General features: G+C 39.3%; 1 protein-coding gene across 1 annotated transcript in view; it reads left to right on the forward strand.

The window, feature by feature from the left end:
- LOC140165969 (uncharacterized) overlaps window positions 1-26,206 on the forward strand; it is a 221,425-nt gene that overhangs the window by 115,821 nt on the left and 79,398 nt on the right. The window contains exons 8-10 of the mRNA XM_072189329.1: window positions 4,069-4,187; window positions 6,711-6,907; window positions 10,947-11,016. Coding sequence (XP_072045430.1) covers window positions 4,069-4,187; window positions 6,711-6,907; window positions 10,947-11,016 — 386 coding nt within the window. The remainder of the gene's footprint in view (window positions 1-4,068; window positions 4,188-6,710; window positions 6,908-10,946; window positions 11,017-26,206) is intronic.

Raw genomic sequence — 26,206 nt, forward strand, 5'->3', positions numbered from 1 at the left:
AATCTTTATTTTTGGGGTCCCACAGCAGCGGATAACCCCTCACCTCCTCAGTCAAAGCAGATTCAGGCATATCTATCAGCACCAAAATGCCGTGTGTTCTCTTGTGGCGTCGGCAATGTTCATTCTCTGTGCTTGCAGGTCACACGGAACATGTGCCGTACATATAAGGCCTCGTATCCATAGGCTGTTCCCTTGTGGCGTGTGCCCTTGTTCCGTGTTTACTTTTCCCCATGTGACCTGCCACACAGACAACGAACCTTTGTTTTGCTTAGTGGCCGTATCCATAGATTGTCTGTGTGGCAGGTCACATGGGAAAAAGTAAACACGGAACAAGGGCACACGCCACAAGGGAACAGCCTATGGATACGAGGCCTAAAGGACACATGTGCAGTGGGTACAACATATGGATACGGCCACTAAGCAAAACAAAGGTTCATTGTCTGTGTGGCGCGTCACAAGTGAACAAGGGCACACGCCACAAGGGAACAGACTATGTTAAGGCCCTGTATCCATAGGCTGTTCCCTTGTGGCGTTGTGGCCTTGTGACCTGGCCTTGTACCGCCCTGTATCCATTGCATGTTCACTGTGGCGTGTGCACGCATGTGTGCACCGAAGATTTTAGTCATCCTTCACCCCTCAAGGGAGACATAACAAAAAAAAAAACAGTATTTGCATTGTATTTGGTATGGTGTAAGAAACGGAAACAAAAGGTAGTGATTAATTCTGCATACCTAATACTATAACATTATTTAAAAAAACGTTGATGAGAATGCTAGTAAAGCAAACAACGAAAATTTGTAAGTGCAAAATTTTTTATTCAAAGCTACCTGCTTCTGACCCAAATTGCTCTTGAATTGAACTCCAGACAAGCTCTCGCTGGTGTTTGTCATGGTAATCTTTATTTTATCCACAGCAGCGGATAACCCCTCACCTCCTCAATCAAATCAGATTCAGTCATATCTATCAGCACCAAAATGCCGTGTGTTCTCTTGTGGCGTCGGCAAAAGAATGAACATGTTCATTCTCTGTGCTGCAGGTCACACGGAACATGTGTCTGTGTGGCGCGTCACAAGGGAACAAGAGAACATCCTATGGATACAGGGCCTAAGATCAGTATTCGCTTGTGTATATGGACTACACATTTACGATGCTAAATATTACTCATTATATATTATGACAAATATTGGTATTATGACTATACGGTATATACATTGTATATGAAACCACTAATAGATCCTAATATCATGGCGTCAGGTCAATGGTTCATCATATCCCGTATGTTTCTTAAAATTCATTCATATTTGAGACAAATTTCTGTGTCCATTTTATAGGTGCTCAGGCGGATCCGTGTTTTTTTTGTTTGTTTGTTTTTTTCATTTCTTTTTAATGAAAGAATTAAGGTTTTCCACTGCACGGGGGCCACAAGGGTGATACTAATTTAATGCTATATTTAAATGAATGCGTGTACCCGGTTGGCTCTAGCGATTTCACAGAAAAGGTATTTCTAGTACAATGCAGCGTCGGACTCTAGCTGAGAGCGTAGCCTAAGTCATTACGGACTCCAGGAATGGCTCTCCATACATAAATGAACAAACACAAAGGAGGGTAGTCTCCTCCGTGGCCAGCTTGATTTCGATGGAGCGGAACCAAATTGGCTGTGGAGGAGATGGGTCATTTTGCCATGCAAATGTGTCAGTGTCAACCGCCTGGTTGTAATCATCACCAGTAATCATAGATTGAATACAATACCGGTCTTTTCAAAGATACTAATCTTACAGTTGCGAGTGATCAGCATCACAGAATACCTATCCTTGAGAGGGCACCCTATTCACGTGGTTTCTTTTCCAACACAAAAAGATCACGAATTTTGATGGTTTGCAAATGAAGAGTGTCCACAGTATCGACTGATTACGTAACTGTTATGAATAATATATTAGGTTTTTCAATGCCTCGACCCATTAGTACATTGTTATCTGTATTATCAAAGTACTTGGAATAGCAATCCGGTGAGTTCAATGAACTACGCCCTAATACGGATGGAGTTTCAATGGCGTTTTTTCTCTCCATACACAGATGTACAAATACAATAGGAGAAGGTCAACATATATGACCTCCTACGTGAAATGTTATATGAGACAAAATCATGAATATCTTAAAGATCAGTATTCGTTTGTGCATATGAACTGCATATTTATGATACTAAATATTACTCAATATATATTATGATGAATATTGGTATTATGACAATACGGTATATACATTGTGTATAAAACGACTAATAGATCCTACTATCATGGCGTCAGGTCAATGGTTCATCATATCCCGTATGTTTCTTAAAATTCATTCATATTAATTTTATACAAATGTCAGGCCTTTTATAGTGATACAACAATTAGCCCCCAGTAATGGCATTCATTTTAAACGTAATTTGTTAAACTGCGATTTTTACTTTTTGAGAAATTAATGAACGTATCAAAAAACTTCCTGACCCGTTAAATGATTTCAGAATTATTTAACAAACAGAACTCCTCACTGTACTGATATCAATGATGTTACTTTTGGTGAAGCAAATTGCCGCTTTTTCATAATCCACATAAATGATTTTCCAAATTGTGTCTCAAAGCAACCACTGTAAGTATGTATGTGGATGCTACCGCAATGTACACTATTAGTAAAGATGTTAATGAACTTAATCGTGTTCTTGACATATGAATTTGCAAGGGCTCTTTAAGCAAAGTCATTGTTCATTGAATTTACAAACGTATGACAAAACGGGCGAAGATTTGCAATTTAAAGAGAATTGGTCATTGAAATGAAGCTAGTATATGGACAATATAAGTGTGCTCTTTCATTTAATGACATAAAATCTGAAAAATATTGTAAGGATCACTTGAGGTTTTGACTTTTAATACCTACTTTATGAGTGATTGTCACATCCTGATGTCTATTATCCTTAGTATGACTAAAAACAGGTACCCACTGGGCTCCCTTGACATTTCGAGATATCCAGTGTCAAAGTTTACACAGGGGTCAAAGTTCAAAATTGTTCCGATTTAGTTAAAATCCGTTCTAAAAGATTGTTTCAATACCTAGATTTCGCATCAAAATAGTCAATCACCATAGAAACCCATTGACCTTGACATGTTTGGGTGCGTACATAGGTAATGAAACATCCTACATATTGCTAACTAGCATTATTTAAGATCATTTATTAATACGAAGATTTTGACACCATTTTCATCAAAATCGGAGGAAGTTTAAAATCTTGACCCTTTAGAGGTCAACGGGTGACCTTTGACCTTTTGGTAATAACACAAGAACGGTACATCCTAGATAGGTAAAACTATACATTTTCTGAATCCTTATGACCAGAGGAATACATTAGTGATGTTTTCGATTGGATGAAGTTTGAAATTTGACCCCATGTAAAGTTAAATGACCTTTCCCCCACCCATGGGACAATATTTTGTTTTGGGAACAATTTGTGTACTAGGGACTTTAAGGACTACGAAGAAATAAGATAGAAAAATTAATCATCTGGGTGCATGCAAAGCCACCTGGTGACTAGACTAATTGATTGTGACTAATTTAGACGTATTTCCTTGGTAAAAATATCCTATACCGGTATAGTACAAACTTTTTTTTTTTCGATTTTTCAATTTTTTTATCAAAATTGGAAGAAATGTTCTGTTTTGACCCACATGGAGCCCAAAAATTGAGCTTCAACCTTTTCACCAATAACTCCAGACTGATAATAATATTTTCTGAATCCTTTGGAATTGGTTTTAACATAATTTGAGCAATTTTGAATTTTGATCCTTGTGTAATCTTTGACCCTGGATACCTCGATATGCCCTCGGGTGCCCACTGGGCACCAGTCATATTCTTCATCTACATATCTGATGCTGAAACTACCATACTGGTTTAGATCCCAAACCTGGGCTTCATACTACCTTCCGTTTCTCAGGATATTCATACAATGGCGACCATTTTGCTTTCCTGACGTCTTCTACGATTGTTGTTTTCGTCGTTGTTATTGTTATTACTAGCATGATGTATTTTATACAGATACAATCCGTTGCAACCAATTACTGATGGGGTAGATACGTCAAAGGTATGCAAGGTACCGATTCAATCTGATCATAAACCTGGGTCGGCGTGGATTCTTCAACGAAAAGGAGTGCATGGTAAGCGTAATGATTTCAAACGTTTATGGGTTTATCTATTTATTTATTTAACTAGTTGGGTGGCTTACAACCCCCGAGCTAGGTACTGTTTTGCTATCCGATTCTTCGTTCTTACCTAGCTGGGGGGGTACACCCCCAGCTAGGTACTGTAATGCTATCCGATTTTTCTTTCTGGCAATTTTCTGGCACTTTTTGCTCTAGCTCAGACATGCTTTGACCGATTTTGACCTAACTTGGTCACAACCACCACTGACCATGATCATACAGGTCACATGACACTTAAGCTGTGAAAGGTCACAGAGGGTTAAATAGGCCAAAAATGTGATTTCAGCTAAAAATGCTTCTTCTCCTACATATAACGTCCTACAATGACGTCACTTGCACATAAAGCATCAGCTATATCCAGTCCCCAAATTGTGTAAACAGAATTGAGGTCAAAGGTCATTAAGGGGGTATTTCCAGGATATAACCAAATACCTTCAAAATGCTTCTTCTGCCACATATTACATAGCACAATGATGTCACTTACACATGTGCATCAGCTTTACCCAATGCCCATACCTTGCACACAGAATTTGGGTCAAAGGTCATTAAGGGGGTAAAATCTTACAATTGCCTTATCTCGACATCTGTAAGGGATGTGAGGCTCAAACTCAGTGACAACAAATGTCATGACCAGGAGAACATTTTACAGAAGTCAGGTCAAAGGTCATGCAGAGGTCAAATTTTAGAAATGCATTTTCTGGACATCTGTACAGGGCTCAAACTCCGTGACAACAAACTTAATGACCAGGGGAATATTTTGGAACACTTTGCAGGGCTCATGTCAAAGGTTAACTGGGGTCAAATCATATAATTCCATTTTCTGGATATCTGTATGGGGTATGTGGCTCAAATACAGTGACAACAAATCTCATGAATAGGAGAACAGTTTGCAGGGGTCAGGTTAAAGGTCATGCAGAGGTCAAATTTTCGAAACGTTTTAGCTGGACATCTGTAAGGGGTACGGGGCTCAAACTCGGTGACAACAAACTTACTGACCAGTGGTTCATTTTGGAATGCTGTGCAGGGGTCATGTCAAAGGTTATCTGGGTCAAATCGTAGAATTTAATTTTCAGGGCATCTGTAAGGAGTATGGGACTCAAACTCGGTGACAACAAACCTCATGACCAGGGGAACATTTTTGGAACATTTTGCAGTGGTCAGATACCTCCAAAACACCAACATGCCCAGCTAGGTTTGTGGTCTATGACCATCATTTGCCACTAGTTCGTCTTCTTCTTCTGGCAAAAAACTTCAAAATGCTTTTCTTCCTACATGTTACACCCTACAATTACGTAACTTGCACATATGTATCGGCTATATCCAGTGCCCATAGGGTGCAAACAGAATTGGGATCAAAGGTCATTGAAGGGGCATTTTTGGTATATAAACAAATCTCTTCAAAATACTTCTTCTGTCACATATTACATAGCACAATGACGTCACTTACACATGTGCATCGGCTTTACTCAGTGCCTATAACTTGCACACAGAATTGTGGTCAAAGGTCATTAAGGGGGTAAAATCTTACAATTGCATTATCTAGACATCTGTAAGGGGTATGGGGCTTAAACTCAGTGACAACAAGCTTAATGACCAGGGGAACATTTTGCAAGGGTCAGGTCAAAGGTTATCTGGGGTCAAATCTTATAATTTCAATTTTGGACATCTGTAAGGGGTATGGGGCTCAAACTCAGTGACAACAAATCTCATGACCAGTGAAACATTTTGCAGGGGTCAGGTCAAAGGTCATGCAGAGGTCAAATTTTGGACATCTGTATTGGGTACAGGGCTTAATGCCATGGGAAAATTTTGGAACTCTTTGCAGGGGTCAGGTCAAATGTCATCTGGGGTTAAATCTTAGAATTTCATTATTTGGATATCTGAAAGAGGTATGGGGCTCAAACTCGGTGGCAACAAACCTCATGACCCGGGGAACGTTATGGAACATCATGCAGTGGTCAGAGGAGTCAGTCAGGAACATTTTGGAACACTTTGCAGGGGTCAGGTCAAAGGTCATCTGGGGTCAAATCTTAGAATTGCATTTTCTGGACATCTGTAAGGAGTACAGGACTCAAACTCGGTGAAAACAAACCCCATAACCAGGGGAACATTTTTGGAACATTTTGCAGGGTCAGATACCTCCACATTCACAACACCAACACGCCCCAGCTAGGTTTGTGGTCTATGAACACCATTTGCCACTAGTTTGACATTTGTTTTTACGCTCTCCTGTAATGGGATTGAGCACTCTTAATTTCAAAGTTAGTCTACCTGAAACTTATGCAGTTTGTTTTATTTATTTATTTATTTATTTATTTATTTATTTATTTATTTATTTATTTATTTATTTATTTATTTATTTATTTATTTATTTATTTTAGGTGGGTACTGCCTCAGTGACTTTGAATTGCTACCCAATCTTATGTTTATGTTGTTTCTTAGTTTTCCTTGCAATTCTTGTACTTATACATGTTACAGGCCGAATTAAGGAAAGGAAACTGAGCAACAATAAAGCTATGACCATGGATATGGCGCAACAACTTTGGACATTGCAGGTGGAAGAATCCAGACAGACAAGCCAGATACCGTTGGACGACATTAGTGGGGCATACAGCCAAGTTCCTACAGATGCGAATCAAAGCTTCAGAGAAATAAGCACTAAGATTACTTGTCAAGTAAGGTCCGATAAGGCGATGTGCTATAATTTTATTTGATTTGTTTGTGCCCTGGAAGGGGGCACTTAACACCAATGAATATATGCACCCATGAAAAGACCTCTGTTTTTTGGACCACGCAGCTCCAAAAGAATCCTGAATGTTACCAAAATAGAGCGCTGAAAGACCCCTGATTTTGAACATTTCTGCTCTAAAAGACCCCTAAATTGCTCATTCCTCACATTTTAGTTTTTTCAGGCGATTTTGAACCAGAAAGCCAAGAAAAACATTTGATTTTGACCATTCGCAGCTCCAAAAGACACCTTTTACTGGTATGCCATCAGCTCCAAGACCAACCATCTCCGAATTCCGGGGGAGCATATCCACTAACAAATTCATGATGTGCACCCCCTGGTGCTTGTGATCCTTTTATAGTGTTTCTAACCCTCTTCTTTTGTTTCATCTTCCATTGTATTTCTCTTGCTCCAAAAGTGTCGAACTGTCCAAATTATCTACATTATATGCTGGCTGCGCCCACCGTCCATATTACCAGAATATAATCGACAATTCATCAGACTTTGAACAAAACAAAATACAATGGATAATACAACGTTTATTGTGATTACACGGATGGACTCCCATCTCAGAAGTGAGAGGGACATACACAAGTGCACGATACTTACCTCCCACGACCTGATCTATGCACAAATTGATATTTTGGGACCACAAGAAATCCCTTGTACCACAGAAAGAGGTTTTGGCACCCCCGGAAGACCGAGGATGACAACGCCAAGTGTTGATATCGCCCAAACACTAACGAGATATCGTACTCACCAACACACGTTTCTTCGACCTCAACGTGAGAACGTATGACTTTCTTGAGGGGTGGAACGCATAAAACGCGGGAAGGGCTCAGGTCGTGGGAGGTAAGTATCGTGCGCTTGTGTATGTCCCTCTTGACTTCTGAGAGGGGAATTCACTGCGCATCCTCTATTTACCTCCCACGACCTGATCTATGCACAGACTACCACTGAGAGCTAGGAGAAAGTCGTGAGAGGTAAAGAGGGCACGCAGTGCAACCCCCGCTCAAGGTATATAAAACGACTAATAAAGTCTGCTATCATGGCGTCAGGTCAATGGTTCATTATATCCCGTATGTTTCTTAAAGTGTATTAATATTAATTTTAGACTAAAAATATCTCTACCCATTTATCCACACAGGTGGATCCGTTTTTTTTTTGTATTTTGGTTTCTTTTATGATAACAAATTCTGGTTTTCTAGTGCGCGGGGCAAAAGGGGGGATACTAATTTTTAAAGTTTTTTTGACTCCAAATAGGGCTCTTCATACACAATTGAAGAAACACAGTGGATGGTAGTCTCCTCCCCGGCAAGTTAGACGAACCCGGGCCCGCTGGAGGCAAATCTGGGACCACCGTTCGGACTACCGCGCGCTGGGGCACCGGACGGCGATCTTTGCCTAACAAACCAAGGAACTGGTTCCTGCGGTCGAACGCGGACGGATCTGTGAGCGACGGGAGGAGCGCCGATAGGGCCTGGACCTGAGATCCCGAACATTGATCGCTGGGGGTCTGGTATCTCGACTGCTCTACCACTGGGGGAGCGATCGGATCAGAACGAAGGTCCTGATACATGCTCTGGCCGGGAGCCATCAGTGCGTAAGGGACCCGAGCGGTCGGCCGGTGGACCATGGTTGCCATCCTGATGGTTGAACCCTAGGACCTCTACTGCCGACCACACACGGGGAGGACAACTGAGCAGCGCCTACGTCCGCGGCACTCAACCCGACCACACCAGGTGCGGGCGAGGAGTGGTCGCTCGAGCAAGAGCCAGGAGGGTGTACCGGGGGCCTGGACCTGAGATCCCGAACATTGATCGCTGGGGGTCTGGTATCTCGACTGCTCTACCACTGGGGGAGCGATCGGATCAGAAGGAAGGTCCTGATACATGCTCTGGCCGGGAGCCATCAGTGCGTAAGGGACCCGAGCGGTCGGCCGGTGGACCATGGTTGCCATCCTGATGGTTGAACCCTAGGACCTCTACTGCCGACCACACACGGGGAGGACAACTGAGCAGCGCCTACGTCCGCGGCACTCAACCCGACCACACCAGGTGCGGGCGAGGAGTGGTCGCTCGAGCAAGAGCCAGGAGGGTGTACCGGGGATACGCACCCGCCCATGGCACTCGACCCGAACGCCAGAGCGTAAGGGCGGGCGGAGCCAAAAAAGCTGGAGAACTGCCCGGCCGAGGGACAGACAGAGAGACAGTCCCTCTCATACCTGGTCTCATATAACTAGGGGACCCAGGGGGAAGGAGGAAACACTCCTAGACTGGCGGGAGCTCGGAACACTCTCTTCGCATAGCCAACAGACTCTTGTGAGGAGGAACGCCGTTTAAGGTTTATGTCCCTGAGCCCCTCCACCTTGCGCCGGTGAGACTGCTGAAGTCTCAGCTTATGAGCCAAGGTCTTATCCCACACCTCCTAGGACCAGTCACGGTCAATAGCAAATGGCTGGTCAGGTGCACATGGCCTACACAGTAAGCAAACTTCATGGGCGTCATCCTTACCGAGGAACGACTTACAATGAGAGCACTGGCTGGACTTGCCCTTAGCTCCCGACGCCTTGGAGGCCCGGGGGGGGGCACTTCAATTTGAAATGGATATAGGTGTAGTGCTGGCACTTTCGCACTAAGGGGCATTCGGTGAGAGCAAAATGTAAAAAAATATGGGGTCATTGGGTGAGAGCATGATTTTTGGCATTCGGTGAGAGCAAAATGTAAAAAATATGGGGTCATTGGGTGAGAACATGACCTTTTTTTTTAAATGGAATCTTTGGGTGAGAGCCGAAACAGCGCAACAGAAACCTCGAAAATCAAATTTCTAGTTCTAAATGGCTTCAAATTTCGTTGTTTTATCAAAATAAGTGACAAAATCAGTGATAAATGAAAGTTGCTGTTAAAATTGAACAAGTAAGGGTCTTTGGGTGACAGATCAAATGAAAAAATAAGGGGTCTTCGGGTGACAGAACATGTGTTCGTAAAAAAATATAGGGTCTTTGGGTGACAGCGATGCTGAAAAAGGGGTCTTAACAGCCCTGCATACGCGTCACCTCCAAAGTTGGAGTGCCCCCCGGGCTTGGAGGGAGTACTATCCTAAGACATGACAAACTACCTGCAGAGGGACAATAAGAGATAAAAGCAAGGTAAAAACAAAAACAAACTCCTCTCGACTCCGAAGAGACCGAAGGGAGTGAACTCCGGCGTAAGAGGAGGGGATAGGCAGGAAGGCACACTTCGATCGGGAGCCACAACACTTGCCAAAGTGAAGCCCTCTCTACCGCCAGAGAACCCAAAACACATGATCCAAAAAAAGCAACAAAGGAACAGTTTTGAGCATTTTCCTTCGCACTATATAAAGCGAAAACACCGCGAGTTTTAAGCTTACCACGTGTGCGAGAAAATGAGTAAAAACAACGACTACGAAAGCCAAAGGAGATCGCCAGGAATATATCCCGGTGACCTACGAGTGGAATTACCAGAGGGAGCCGAGCGAGAACCTTAATTATTTTACTTGAGCGGTCTCACATCGACCACAGAGACTACTCGAAACTAGCAAGAAAAAATATCACAAATGGGTAAAAAAATCTTGCTAAAGCTATAAATAATACCACCGAAGTGATTACTGATACTTGCGTAACTGTTACTCGATATAAAGGCTCACTCAGCCGAATTCTTGGATACAAAATTCAGAGTTCTCAAACTATCGTTTTGCACACAGATCCCGACATAGATCAGGTCGTAGGCAAGTTAAGTATTATGGTGCGCAGTGTATTATGGTGGACAGACTGACGCACGGACGAACAGCTTTTGTGTATGTTTAACCAGTAGGTTTGGGTGGAAACACACTTGTGTTCTGATGGGACCCGGCTCAATGTGCACGATCATGTCAGTAAATGAATATTTTGTTTTGGGACTGATTATTCAGACTAGTGTCAATACTGTCAACCGAAACTAATATAGTAGAATATGCTGTTTATTTAGGCCAACGAACGAGTGGAGGTGACGGGAGCTACTGCTATGACCAGGAGCGACGAACCAGCCTTGCCATCTGGTAAGGGTAAATAATGTACAGGGTACAGGGGTTAGGGGTAATCATTGTTACGGATCCTTCTTGAGCTAAAGATTAACAGTATACTTCGGGTATATTTATAAATGCGCTTAAATAAATACGCACGTGACCAGATGGCCAGTGCCGTATTTGCACTACGTCATTGAAACTCACTGTCAATCACAGAAATGACGAGCATTGAGGGAGTGGCTACATTTGTGATCTTGCTTCGCGGCTAGCACTGGCAAGGAACATTGGCTAGAGGTTCGATGATAATTTACAAGGATATAACGTAACCCATTGTCCCTAATTGTTACGTATACCCATTGTCCCTTTGCTGCCGATTTCATTTGCCAACAGGCTTTTCCTTAAATTGTATCGAACAAAGAGGTCTATAAAGGAGGTTTTAGCTGTCGATGTACACTTCTTTATCACTCACCTGACTTCATTGAAATAAATTGAATGCTCTTGCTGATCGATTACACATCAGAATGTATTAACGCTACCAGGTCCACATGTCTATAGACGAATCCAGTTTCACGCATTCCTACACCTCAATGGCAGTCATAGCTGGGTCCCCGTTGGCTCCATCCCACCTAAAATGTGGCCGTACATTACGAATAAGCCGTAAAGTCGGCAAATTGTATTCTGAGTTACAGTGTAAAATGTGCGTGAAGGTCGTATTCATAGTTACCTCAATTTGGCGCGACATGTTTCTCATTTGATAGCGTTTAAAACAATCAATAATCCTCTTGCTGAAGAGGATAATAACCTTTACCTGTTTCTATAGATTCCTTTGGCTCCTGTTCAAATGGTGGATTACAAATTATAAATTCCGCCCGGTCAATTTTGTTTTATTTCGTGTTTAGAAAATATATCTCAAAAGCTTAAAAATGGTATATCATTTGACTTCAAACGATATCCAGAAGCGGGTTTATGGTTTGTTGAACTTTGCTCTTTCAACAAAATGGTATTCCTTTTTCGGTTCTGCATGTGTCTCTTTTCCCACATTGCTGTTAATACAAGGTGTCCCATAAAAAGGTTACATGTAGAAAATGAACCGCATTTTGTGATGGTACAACAAATCAACGCCATTTTTCAGATATTATTTATTTATCCTTCTAGTAACTGTTCGCTAAGTTTCAATTCCGTATCTTAAAAGCAGCTTAACTTATGAGCGCAAGATGACAGGGGTGTTAAGAGTGGGGTCATGTCGTTATTCCGAAGGACCGTTATTCCGAAGGGTCATTACTCCGAATTTACAACAAGGCTCATTATTCCGAAGGGTCATTACTCGAAGGTTCACTATTCGAAGGGTCATTACTCCGAAGGGTCATTATTCCGAAGGGTCGTTATTCCGAAGGGTCGTTATTCCGAAGGGTCATTACTCGAATTTAAAACAGAGCTCGTTATTCCGAATTTACAAGTAGGCTCATTATTCCGAATTTAAAATAAGGCTCGTTATTCCGAATTTAAAACTAGGCTCGTTATTCCGAAGGGTCATTACTCCGAATTTAAAACCACGCTCGTTATTCCGAATTTAAAACAAGGGTCGTTATTCCGAATTTAAAATAAGGCTCGTTATTCCGAATTTAAAACTAGGCTCGTTATTCCGAAGGGTCATTACTCCGAATTTAAAACCACGCTCGTTATTCCGAATTTAAAACAGGGTCGTTATTCCGAAGGGTCATTATTTTAAAGCAAGGTTCGATATTCCGAATTTAAAATAAGTCTCGTTATTCCGAATTTAAAACAAGGGTCGTTATTCCGAAGGGTCATTACTCCGAATTTAAAGCAAGGTTCGATATTCCGAATTTAAAATAAGGCTCGTTATTCCGAATTTAAAACAAGGGTCGTTATTCCGAAGGGTCATTACTCCGAATTTAAAACCACGCTCGTTATTCCGAATTTAAAACAAGGGTCGTTATTCCGAAGGGTCATTACTCGAATTTAAAGCAAGGTTCGATATTCCGAATTTAAAATAAGTCTCGTTATTCCGAATTTAAAACAAGGGTCGTTATTCCGAAGGGTCATTACTCGAATTTAAAGCAAGGTTCGATATTCCGAATTTAAAATAAGGCTCGTTATTCCGAATTTAAAACAAGGGTCGTTATTCCGAAGGGTCATTACTCGAATTTAAAGCAAGGTTCGATATTCCGAATTTAAAATAAGTCTCGTTATTCCGAATTTAAAACAAGGGTCGTTATTCCGAAGGGTCATTACTCCGAATTTAAAGCAAGGTTCGATATTCCGAATTTAAAATAAGGCTCGTTATTCCGAATTTAAAACAAGGGTCGTTATTCCGAAGGGTCATTACTCGAATTTAAAGCAAGGTTCGATATTCCTAATTTAAAATAAGTCTCGTTATTCCGTCTCGTTATTCCGAATTTAAAACCAGGCTCGTTATTCCGAATTTAAAACCATGCTCGTTATTCCGAATTTAAAACAAGGGTCGTTATTCCGAAGGGTCATTACTCCGAATTTAAAGCAAGGTTCGATATTCCGAATTCTCGTTATTCCGAATTTAAAACCAGGCTCGTTATTCCGAATTTAAAACAAGGGTCGTTATTCCGAAGGGTCATTACTCCGAATTTATATTAAGGTTCATTATTCCGAAGGGTCGTTACTCCGAATTTAATATGAGACTCGTTATTCCGAAGGGTCATTACTCCGAATTAAAAAGTAGGCTCATTATTCCGAATTTAAAACTAGGTTCGTTATTCCGAATTTAAAACCATGCTCGTTATTCCGAAGGGTCATTACTCCGAATTTAAAGCAAGGTTCGATATTCCGAATTGAAAACAAGGGTCGTTATTCCAAGGGTCGTTATTCCGAAGGGTCATTACTCCGAATTTAAAGCAAGGTTCGATATTCCGAATTGAAAACAAGGGTCGTTATTCCGAATTTAAAACAAGGGTCGTTATTCCGAAGGGTCATTACTCCGAATTTAAAACCAGGCTCGTTATTCCGAATTTAAAACCATGCTCGTTATTCCGAATTTAAAACAAGGCTCGTTATTCCGAAGGGTCATTACTCCGAATTTAAAACCAGGCTCGTTATTCCGAATTTAAAACCATGCTCGTTATTCCGAATTTAAAACAAGGGTCGTTATTCCCCGTTAATGACCCTTCGGAGTATTGACCCTTCGGAATAACGAACCTGGTTGTAAATTCGATTCAATAGGGTTCGTTATTCCGAAGGGTCATTACTCCGAAATGACAATAATGGGCCTTATAGGTAAAAAAAAAAGAAAAAAAGAAAGAAAGAAAGAAAGAAAGAAAGAAAGAAAGAAAGAAAGAAAGAAAGAAAGAAAGAAAGAAAGAAAAGAAAGAAAGAAAGAAAGAAAGAAAGAAAGAAAGAAAGAGAGAGAGAGAGAGAGAGAGAGAGAGAAGAGAAGAAAAGAAAGAAAGAAAGAAAAGAAAGAAAGAAAGAAAGAAAGAAAGAAAGAAAGAAAGAAAGAAAGAAAGAAAAAAGAAAGAAAGAAAGAAAGAAAGAAAGAAAGAAAGACAGACAGACAGACAGACAGACAGACAGACAGACAGACAGACAGACAGACAGACAGACTGACTGACTGACTGACTTTGGTTAAATAAAAGCGAAAAATACACAATAACCTAATTTGCATCTTTAATTGGCGACCATCTTGGGTTTTTAGATGTCGGGATTTCAACAGAGTAAAGGTACAAAACGAAACATGCTAGAAACCTAACTTTTTTAATGAACGATAAAAAAAGTATGGAGTTAGATTTTGTTAAACATGAATTGGTATAATAATAGCGTTCCCTATTAATGCACCGACAATTAAAATGTTTGGGTTTTAAATACTTGTTTAAACACTTCAATACGTTTACTTTTTTTATATACCTTTAAAGGTTACCATGATTACAGTTAAGGTACATGAGGTAAAGACTAAATTAACCAAATTAAACAGTAAATTAAACAGTCACGTAAATACTCAAAAACACTAAGGGCTAACTATAGGCCCTTGCATAACCCTTTTTATTATAGTTCTACGTACATGACATTCTAAGTATAGGTTATCTCGAAAGTCTCTTTACCATTTCGAGCCTTTATATCTCTCACATGTATTATCGTAAGTGAAATCCAAATACATATTTGAAAAGAGCACACTTGTACAATTATTCTCAAACTCAGGTGCCCTTTTTAAACCATGGATATCAACTTTTAGATATTCAAGTCAGGAATGTTTGCTAATGATGTTTACCAACTGTAGATATTTGATTTTGGACTTCAGAAGTTTAAATTCTGTCACTAGAAGCTACTGCACCTTTCAAAACAAGAAAATACCTGGTTAAGTTTCAGCTAGATTACCATTATGTCATCAAAAGCTGCTTGAAATGGCAAAGCCGATGTAAGCTTTCATGTTGGATCCCTCGTATAGGCCCCGGGTATAGGCCTACACTTTAAAGGCTACGTTCTACATTCAGTTTGGATATGTTAAGAAATTTCATGTGAGACCAAGGAAAAGTCAGTAATAATATATCTTAGTAAATGATTTCATTTTACTCAGTACTTGATATGTTTTTCCCGGGGTTTTTCCTTTAATGACGCATTTTGATGCAATGAAAGTTGCCCTGAATTTTCCGGTCCACTGATTCCGGCTGATTAGAGTTAGCCGAGCCAAAGCGCCCAAAACGTCATCAACGTCAGGAAGGGTGTCATTTATAAGAAAACTGTATCAAAATATGTCAATCGCTCCCTCAAAACCAGGAACATGGTATTGGCAAACTATGATCTTTGAGAATGTGATATAGGCCTATTTAAAATGAGAAAATATGTTTGAAAATGTTATCAAAAGTTTGATAATACGGTGAGATTTTCAATGTTTTTAGATAAAAGGATTTGGTATTGTTAGTGTCACTTTTTGGTCCACGTCGAATATTCGATGCAACAAGTTTTTGCTATTCAATATTAATATGTCTATTATATTTCCATAATGAATTACAATTCACCAAACGCATTGTATTTTCATGTACTATATCAGTTCGGGGGCACTGCTAATTCAAAGACGTCTCTGATATCAAAGACGGGTCAGTGATTTCACATACGGGGGTCTGTGATATCACATACGTCGTGATTTTTTTACAGTTTGGGGCTAGATGCAGCATATCGGAAAGAAGGTGACTGTATCGGAATATGCTTTCCTATGTTTAGCAAATATCTGCCTGTGCAAACATCATATCTATCTGTGCAAATTCTGACAAATGGTCCCAGAAAACACTTAGATTGGCAAAATCGAGCCATATCCAACGTTTTGAAGTAACAAAAAATCCCAAGTCATGGGGGAGTGAATATTTTGGCAAGGCAAAAAAAGGAGGGAACAATGAATTTTGGCCAGTCAACGAGGGGGAGGGGAGCGATTTTTGGCACGCATTGTGGCGGCAACTTTTCAAAAATATATTCAAAAATGACTTGAAAAATGGTAGGCCCCTACGGAAACGTTCAGGCCTAACCTCGTGGCCTGACTCTTGCACACGTGCATGGGATGAATTCGGAGAAATATGGACACTTGTATTTTATTGATAGGGGTAGGGTTATGTTATGATTAGGTGGCTCAAAATAGATCAACAAATTACGGTAAACCAGGCGCGTGCCCCAGGGAGTGGGGCTTTGGGGCCTGGCCCCGGTCTTAGAGGGAGACAGAGAGAGAAAGAGAGAAGGGAGAGGTAGGGAGAGGAAGGGGAGTGATAGAGCAGTGGCATAGCCAGGCCCGTTTTTTTTCGGGGTGCTGATTTTGAAAAAGTGTTTCTTTTTTTTCAGGGGGCGATTTTGTAAAAAGTGGACCTTCTTCACAAACTTTGGACCTTTTTTTGTCTTAAAAAGCATAAAAAACATATTTTTTTGTTCACTACGGTCGTAAATTAGGATTTTTTTGAGGACTTTTGCCCCACCGCACGGCCCACTCTGCGTACGGGCCTGGGCATATAGCCAGTGGGGCAGTATAGTGCCCCTACAAAAATTGAAGGGCGGAAAAGGGAGGGAAAAGAAAAAATTGAAAGAAATAACCCGACAACTGAAAACATATATAAAATAACTGCCAATACCGGAACGAAAATGTTACAAAAATCAGGACAAAATATTAGCAAAACTGGGTTGAAAATTTTGTTTTGCCACAGCCACCAGGCTCATTTCAATATCCGGGGATTTTAGGCAAACGAAAGGGGAAAAGTGGAAAGAAAACAAGGAAGAAAACAAGAAGAAACGAGGAAGAGTAGGCCTACGTTCTGAGTCATTGCGCATCATAATTATGTTCATGCTTGAAATTTGTGACGGGAAGTCGCATTCTAAAATACATATTATGCATTATCATGACATGTTTATATAGCCTATAGGCTATGCTTAATCATGATGGTCGGAAAAATAAGTTAATAATAGGGGCCTAATGCAAAATGATGCACCAATTGGCTTTTAGTTTGAGGATAATATTCCCCTCACAAGTCGGGTCCGTTGAAATCTGTTATGCCCAAAATAATACGAATAATAAGTGTAAACTTTTACACCAAATGACTTTATTGTGCCTTTCATAACTTTTTGAAAATAATTCTCCAACTTCTGAGGGAGCACATCCCCCTCAGGCACCCTTCTCCGTCAAAAAAGAAAAGGCTAACTTGCATTTATCCATATAGGCCTAATTGAGCAGGTTCATACCCATGTAGAAGTCAGGTCCGCAGGAAATTTGTTAGGAATTATAGGCCTATCTTTCATAGATATAATGACTATAGGCCTATTATAGCACATCCCCCTCAAGCAAAACAGAAAAGCCTAAACTTAGGCTGAATTGAAGGAATTATTGAGCACGAGTGTTAAATATAGGCGGAGACTGGGGTAATTGTGGCCCCGGGGTAATATATGGAAAAGTTTTCCTATGAAAGTCTCTTTAAATAAATTATACTCGACTCCAGTGTGTGCACGCTGTGTGTACAGAGGCGTTCGAGGTCAATGCACAATGCATACATTACCACACAACACACTAAGCAGGGCTGTATGGAAGAGGGTATGGTTTTTCCAACGGTACGACGGCATTTTGTAACCAATCAGATTTGTTTTTAGAGAGTTGAATCTGGCAAAGTATTTCTAGGAAATATCTTTTGAGCCAAGTCAATCCGACTTTCTATTAACAAGTGAGGGCCGTCTATAGCACGCTACTTTAATGACACGGGGTGCATGTCAGTGTATTTCGCCGTAAATCGAGTGAGATTTTGGGAATACCATGAATACCTTGCGGTGTTTAGTGCTCCTGTACGACAAGGTCTTTCATCAGATTTCCTTGAAAATCAGGGGAAAGTAAAGTTTAATATATACATAAGACAATTAAGAGTGAGCCAAAAATAAAAGACTTTCCCTTTATAATAATTGAAGTTGAAAGTGAAAAAAGACAATTTTCTCCCATTGCTTAACTGTGGGACCCCTTTTATTTGAGCAAAAGAGACTACTTTTCCGGGAGTGTGGCCCCTTTGTCTTTATCAGGGTGTCTTTATACTAAGCATTGGGCTAGGTGACTTAACTTTGTATTGTATGAAAGAGTGGTCTTTATGTTACTGTTTGGTGAAAAAATATTCAAATAGCATTAAATTTTTTATGAGGGGGGTCTAATTAGCGGAGCGACATCGCAAATGGCTCTAAAAAAGTGGCAAGTCCACTTTTTATTCATAGGGGTGGTACTTATTGGTTGTATCACTGACTATTTTGTATGTGTTTGACATGAAAGGTATACAGTTCCCATTGATATAACAATTTTATAAGAAAAATTGCTTATTTAATGAGCTAAATTTGCATATTATGTAATACCCGGCTTGGGGTAAATGTGGCCCCTGTTCATGTTTTAAGCAAATTACTTGCATCTGACCCCCTAAAAAGCTATTTTGGTCATTAATCTGTTATATGTTAATCAAATTAGCCATTTCGGCATGCAAAAATTAGCATAATAACAAGTAGGCCTATTTTACAAAATGCCTTGAAATGCCTTTTTCTGGTAAATAATGGCCTAGAATTATCGCAATGACTATAAAACATGTTATTAATAGTTATCAGGAAGAACTGGATTCACAATACTCTTTAAATTCTTTATTTTGTTCAGGGGCCACAATTACCCCAAAATTGTGGCCCCTAAAACATTATGTTAATTATTATGCAAATTGCAATATATTTATGATTATATTTATCACATCTTATAGGTACCCATTGCCTCTATCCACTCATGCAGAAATTTTACTTCTCCAGTTCATACTTAAAGAATTACATGGTAAAAATGAAAAAGGGGCCACAATTACCCCAGTTATAAGCCTAAAACTAAAATTCGCGGCTCAGTTGGAAATCTGTAAAAAAATATATGCTCCGAAAATAACCAATAAACAGTTTTGATGTGTCCGGAGAATTGAAAGTCTGCAAAATGTCGTCGAGGGAGCAAAGTTATTCTGCAGCATTTATGCTCAATTATGAAAAAGAGCAACATTTTTTTAGCATTCTCCCATTTCTCACGTTCACTTGAAAGAGTGTATCCCTAGCCCGCGATTTAATTCATAAATTGGATAGTAAAATTAGCAGGAGCTAGCAGGCACTTGGGCTAGCTACAACCCTGATCATGCTGATTAGGCCTACTCATAAAATTATTCCCGTTGCGCCAGTTCACGTTCACAATATCGTTTGCGGCTGGGTTTTGAGACTAGGGAGTATGTGATTTATGAGACGTCTTTGAATTATGATACTGTCAGGTGACTCGGCACTGAAGAGTCTTTGATATCAGAGACGTCTTTGAATTAGCAGTGCCCCCGAACTGATATTATGGAAGAAAAGATGATGCAGCTCTGGCTAGCTTGCTAATCAAATTTTGTTTTCAAATTTTATAATCGCAACATCATAATAACCTTAAGGCGTGTCGGAATAGTCATGCAGAAACTCAATTTTCATTGTATAGATTAGGAGATTAATGAAAAGTTACACCTCGAAGATTTGAATGGGTACGGAATGCAAAGAAACAAAAAAAACAAAAAAAAAACAAAGGGGCACTGAAGTGGGCAAATGGCGAAATGATGATATTGTATACACTCCTAGATAGTGAGAACCAATCAAAGCCTCCGTAATGCTGGTTTCATACTTTCCTGCCGCTTGCCGCTTTGCCGCTCTGAAGATGATTTTACTTCACTGCGCAATCTCACTAAAAACGCTAGCGGTGACCAGCGGCAAGCCGATATATCGATTACTCCACCGCTTTGCCGCGGCGGCAGCACCGCTGGGAGTTGAATTCAAGTCAACTCGGAGCGGTGCCGCTCTGACGTATGAGAACAAAATACGATTTTGGAGCGGTGCTGAGCGGCAAGAGTAGCTTTCAGAGTCATGCCGCTGCCGCTTAGCGGTGTGCCGCTCCGCTTGCAGAAAAGTACAAGCGGCATGATGAAGCGTCATGCCGCTCAGCGGCAAGCGGCAGAAAGTATGAAACCAGCTTTAGTAAATTACTAGCCGTGCATAAATGTTGTATAATTGCACGGGCGCCCACTCCGCGTAGTACTCGCAGTGCTTTCGGACGCGTTCATTTTACTTGCGAGTTGGTGCATTTGTATTTGCCTGCATTTCCCAAATTTTTAGTAACAATTTTGTTACAAAAATGAAAAAAGTAACAGGATTTTTTTCTCTTATGTATGAAATAGGTTAATAAATGCGTATCACTTGTTGCTCGAGAAATTGTACAAAATAATGCACTTGTACTGAGATGTTGATGCGTCTAATGCACTCCCCCCCCCCCCTTCGAGGCTCGTGCATTAGACGCATCAACATCTCAGTACGCGTGCATTAATAGAGAGCTTGCGAAATGACGTTACGTTAACTTTAACTTTAACTTCTAGAGGATTATAGAGGATTATGTATTCAAACCCATCTTGGTTTTGAATACATAATCCTCTATAATCTAGAAGTTAAAGTTAAAGTTAACGTAACGTCATTTCGCAAGCTCTTAACTCTTTCACTCCCAACAAGTGATACGCATGTATCAACCTATAATTAAGTCATATTCGGGTTTTCTCATATTTAAATTCTTTGAAATTGCAGCTTCAATTGGCTTTTTTATTTGAAAGATATCGGATATTCGGTTCTCATTATGGTCATAGACGTGGACAAGATAACGCAAAATTGAAACCACTTATCATTCCTTTGTCTCGGTACCAGCCGGTTTGTGCTCCTCCGTCACTAAACAAAGTGACGGAGGAGCACTAAACTTGGGACTGAGACTAATCATTCCTTTACTAATGCACGTATGCAATTTCGTTTGTATTTTATTGTTTTTATGAGGCAATTTTGACAAACTTGTAGTTAAACTGGTTATTAAACCTATTTTATTACAGAAAATTTTGTTTTTGTATCTTTTTTATTATTGCAAATAGCCAAGCCATGTTTTGTGATTCAATTTGCATTTGTAAATAAGTGATAAATGTTTCATTTTTTCATCTCAAAACTAATTATTATGTAACAAAAAATATTTCTGACTGTAGGCCTAATAAGGCCAGATTTTGCAATTATAAGTATAAGAAATTAAAGGCATTGGGTGTCATTGCTCACAAGTGCACTTCACTGAAATGTGTTATCATATCAAATGAGACAAAAAATGTGTTGAATGATTCATTATAACTTAAGTTGTGTGGTACTGTTTATGAGCTTTCTGTGTTACTTTTTAATATTTGACTGACTATATTTTTTGCAAGTTTTGGCCATTCTTTTTTTTTTCTTTCTTTCTTATTTACTTGCTTACTTATTTTCTTTCTTCTCATTCTTTCTTTTTTTCTTTCTTTCGTTCTTTCTTTCTTTCTGTGTCTGTGTGTCTGTATGTCTTTCTTTCTTTTTATATTTCTGTCTGTCTTCCTCTCTCTCTCTCTCTCTCTATCCGTCATTTTTTTAAATTTTGTATTTCTTTATGTTTTGTCTGTCTGCCTGCCTTTCTGACTTTCGTCATTTTTTTCTTTAATTCTTTTTTCTGTCTGTCTCTTTCTTTCTTTCTTTCCTTCTTTCTTTTAATACTTTCTTTTATTACTTTCTTTTATTACTTTCTTTATTTTTTGTCTGCTTTTTGTCTTTTTTCTATTTGTCTTTCTTTGTCTCTCTTCTCTCTCTCGCCCTCCCCTTTCTTCGTTCTTTCTTTTATTCCTCTCTTTATATCCTTTAATTTTGTCTATATTTTTATCTCTCTCTCTCTCTCTCTCTCATTCCTCTTCTTTCTTTCTTTCTTTGTTTCTTTGTTTCTTTCTTTTTTACCTATAAGGCCCATTATTGTCATTTCGGAGTAATGACCCTTCGGAATAACGAACCCTATTGAATAGAATTTACAACCAGGTTCGTTATTCCGAAGGGAATCAATACTCGAAGAATCATACTCTCGAAATTCGGAGTAATGACCCTTCAGAATAACGACCCTTGTTTAAAATTCGGAATAACGAGCCTAATTTTAAATTCGGAATAATGACCCTTCGGAATAACGACCCTTGTTTTAAATTCGGAATAACGAGCCTTCTTTTAAATTCGGAATAATGACCCTTCGGAATAACGACCCTTGTTTTAAATTCGGAATAACGAACCTAGTTTTAAATTCGGAATAACGAGCCTACTTTTTAATTCGGAGTAATGACCCTTCGGAATAACGACCCTTGTTTTAAATTCGGAATAACGAGCCTTATTTTCAATTCGGAATATCGAACCTTTCTTTAAATTCGGAGTAATGACCCTTCGGAATAACGACCCTTGTTTTAAATTCGGAATAACGAGCATGGTTTTAAATTCGGAATAACGAGCCTGGTTTTAAATTCAGAGTAATGACCCTTCGGAATAACGACCCTTGTTTTAAATTCGGAATAACGAGCCTTGTTTTAAATTCGGAATATCGAACCTTGCTTTAAATTCGGAGTAATGACCCTTCGGAATAACGACCCTTGTTTTAAATTCGGAATAACGAGCATGGTTTTAAATTCGGAATAACGAGCCTGGTTTTAAATTCGGAGTAATGGCCCTTCGGAATAACGACCCTTGTTTTAAATTCGGAATAACGAGCCTTATTTTAAATTCGGAATATCGAACCTTGCTTTAAATTCGGAGTAATGACCCTTCGGAATAACGACCCTTGTTTTAAATTCGGAATAACGAGCGTGGTTTTAAATTCGGAATAACGAGCCTAGTTGTAAATTCGGAATAACGAGCCCTGTTTTAAATTCGGAGTAATGACCCTTCGGAATAACGAGCCTTGCTTTAAATTCGGAATAACGAGCCTGGTTTTAAATTCGGAATAACGAGCCTAGTTGTAAATTCGGAATAACGAGCCATGTTTTAAATTCGGAGTAATGACCCTTCGGAATAACGAGCCTTGTTTTAAATTCGGAATAACGAGCCTGGTTTTAAATTCGGAATAACGAGCCTAGTTGTAAATTCGGAATAACGAGCCCTGTTTTAAATTCGGAGTAATGACCCTTCGGAATAACGACCCTTCGGAATAACGACCCTTCGGAATACCGAACCTTGTTGTAAATTCGGAGTAATGACCCTTCGGAATAACGGTCCTTCGGAATAACGAACCTTATCGTTAATTCGGAGTAATGAACCTTCGGAATAACGACCCTTCGGAATAACGAAGCGAAACCTTAAGAGTAGCTAACCATCAAATATCGCATCACGAAAGTTGAACACAAACACAACATTGTTTTCAGATTTTTCTTTAATACTTTTTATTTCCCTTATTTTTCATTGTTGAATTTATTGCACAAAAGAAACATTTATATAAAAATAATAAACATAAATATTTCACACTGAAAATAAATCAGTTTTAGAGCTTCTTGACTCTTGGTGGTAACAAATAAATGAAGATGGTCATTAGAGAAGAACACGTTTTTGGTGAAAGCAGTTCTGCACGCTGTATCTCCTGTTATCAACATAGTGAAATGAATCACAAGCTTTTTCATTTTAGTCCTTGCTCGGATTTGTTGTTTGTTTTTACATTTCTGACTGAACTCTTGAAATAAAAACTGAAAAAGTTTTATTCTTTGTTTATCAGAATAAAATACTGCATCTGCCATGCTTTGGCTGGGCCTAATCAAGTGCCCCGCCAAATGCACGGTGGTGTATAATGGACCTCGTGTTGCATTATGTCACGTAAAGAGCTTGGTCAGGAATGGCTGGAATGCGAGTTAAGTACGTAGGTTATAAACTTGACAGTCACAGGGCTACTAGTAGAGGGTATATATTATGTCATGAAAAGGATATTTATATTTGTTAACATTAACATAGATTATTTTCAAAAATCTACATGTAACCTTTTTTTTGGGACACCAGGTAAATATCAAACAGTCATAATTGGCGGTCATTTCAAATCACGCCCAAGTCAACGAGAATGTCCTCTCATTGTTAATTGTTGGTTATACATACCTAGACCAAATACAATGCTTTGTAACCCACCACTTGAACAGGATTATCCTCACGAAAGTTGAACACAAACACAACATTGTTTTCAGATTTTTTTTTAATACTTATTATTTCCCTTATTTGTCATTGTTGAATTTATTGAACAAAAGAAACATATTGAAATATTTAAATATCAAACAGTCATAATTGGCGGTCATTTCAAATCACGCCCAAGTCAACGAGAATGTCCTCTCATTGTTAATTGTTGGTTATACATACCTAGACCAAATACAAGGCTTTGTAACCCACCATTTGAACAGGATATAGCCAAAGCAAACAAAGACTAGAGCTATTTAAGAATTCTATAGACATATGTAGAAGTTTATTATCCTCTTCAACAATAGGATCATTGATTGGTTTAAAAGGTGTTTGTCATCAAAATGAGATAGCACTAACTTGAGGTACCTATGAATACGACCTTCAGTGTGCAGCACATTTTACACTACACCACATTTCGCCATAATGCATTCTAGAAACGCTTGCTGTCAGAATAAGAAAAATTTTAATGCTAATTTATTGCACATTCTAGGGAAACGTGGTTCCCTTTTTTAAAATAACCGAGTGAGAGGGTTTTCAAGAAAATATTTTTCCTGTCAAAACTGAAGCATCCTCTGTATAAAAGAAAATATGAATATTAACCGCACATCATATATAACGATTCGTGATACCCAATTGTGGCACATTTGATGTCGTTCATGAGGCAGAGAATTTTATTTCAATTATATACACGCCAAAATATTTTTTAATTGAGCGAGAATGGCGATAGAAAAAACGTTGAAAATTCCATGTATAAATGACATTAGACCCAACAAATGATTACTGTTTCGTTTTTATGGTAATCTACTCTTTTATTTCCTGAAATAAAATTATGGTTCTAATGTGGGTTAATTGTATAATTGATGAAAACATCGACGTGTATAAAAGAAGCTACAAGAAAAATGGTAGGCCACGCCACATTGATAATCTATGCTAAGTTTTAGTATACGGCGAGTTCGTAGCGCACGTGTGAATCAAAATCGATATACTATTGTCCCGACTATTGTGCGTGTATAGCCTCATTTATAAAACACGTAGTTATCAACAATTGAGCGCTATTTATACACATTAATGTTTTTAAACAAATAAAATTCCAAAATATGTTACGTTTTCTGTCTTTGCTTGTCACTTGGTATGTTGAAGTAATGAAGTTGCGATTATATTTTTAAATTTTCATCATCATGACACCATCAAGCCTGATAGCCGAGCGGTCTAAGGCGCTGGTGTTATGTCAATATCGTATAGGAGTACATTATAGCGGCTGATTGCAGCGTGGGTTCGAACCCCGCCGGCGCCTCTGACAAAATAAATTTCATTTATTTTTTTTAAATTTCATATTATGTTAGGGAAATGTGGCTGGGAGAATGTATGTATGGCGAAGAGTGGTGTGATTTTACACCGTGACTCAGAATACAATTTAGGACATTTACGGCTCATTCATCGTGTACGGTCACAAATTATCAAATAACATCATCGGCAGCTACACAGTTCTGACCTTAATCCCATTACGTCATCGATATGGCCAATTGGCACGCCCATTTAGCACAAAACAATGAAATTACAATTTTTTTTATATCAGCTATATCTAGCTTTTCCGTCGTTAATTTTTTTCCGTAATGGAAAACGCAAATAAAGAGTTCATCGTACGGGTTAAATTACTTTCCCCTTTGCACTAAATGCCACTATTTTGCTGGGACAATTTTCCCTG

This window comes from Amphiura filiformis, chromosome 12 (assembly GCF_039555335.1).
Source record: "Amphiura filiformis chromosome 12, Afil_fr2py, whole genome shotgun sequence".
Lineage (NCBI taxonomy): Eukaryota > Metazoa > Echinodermata > Ophiuroidea > Amphilepidida > Amphiuridae > Amphiura > Amphiura filiformis.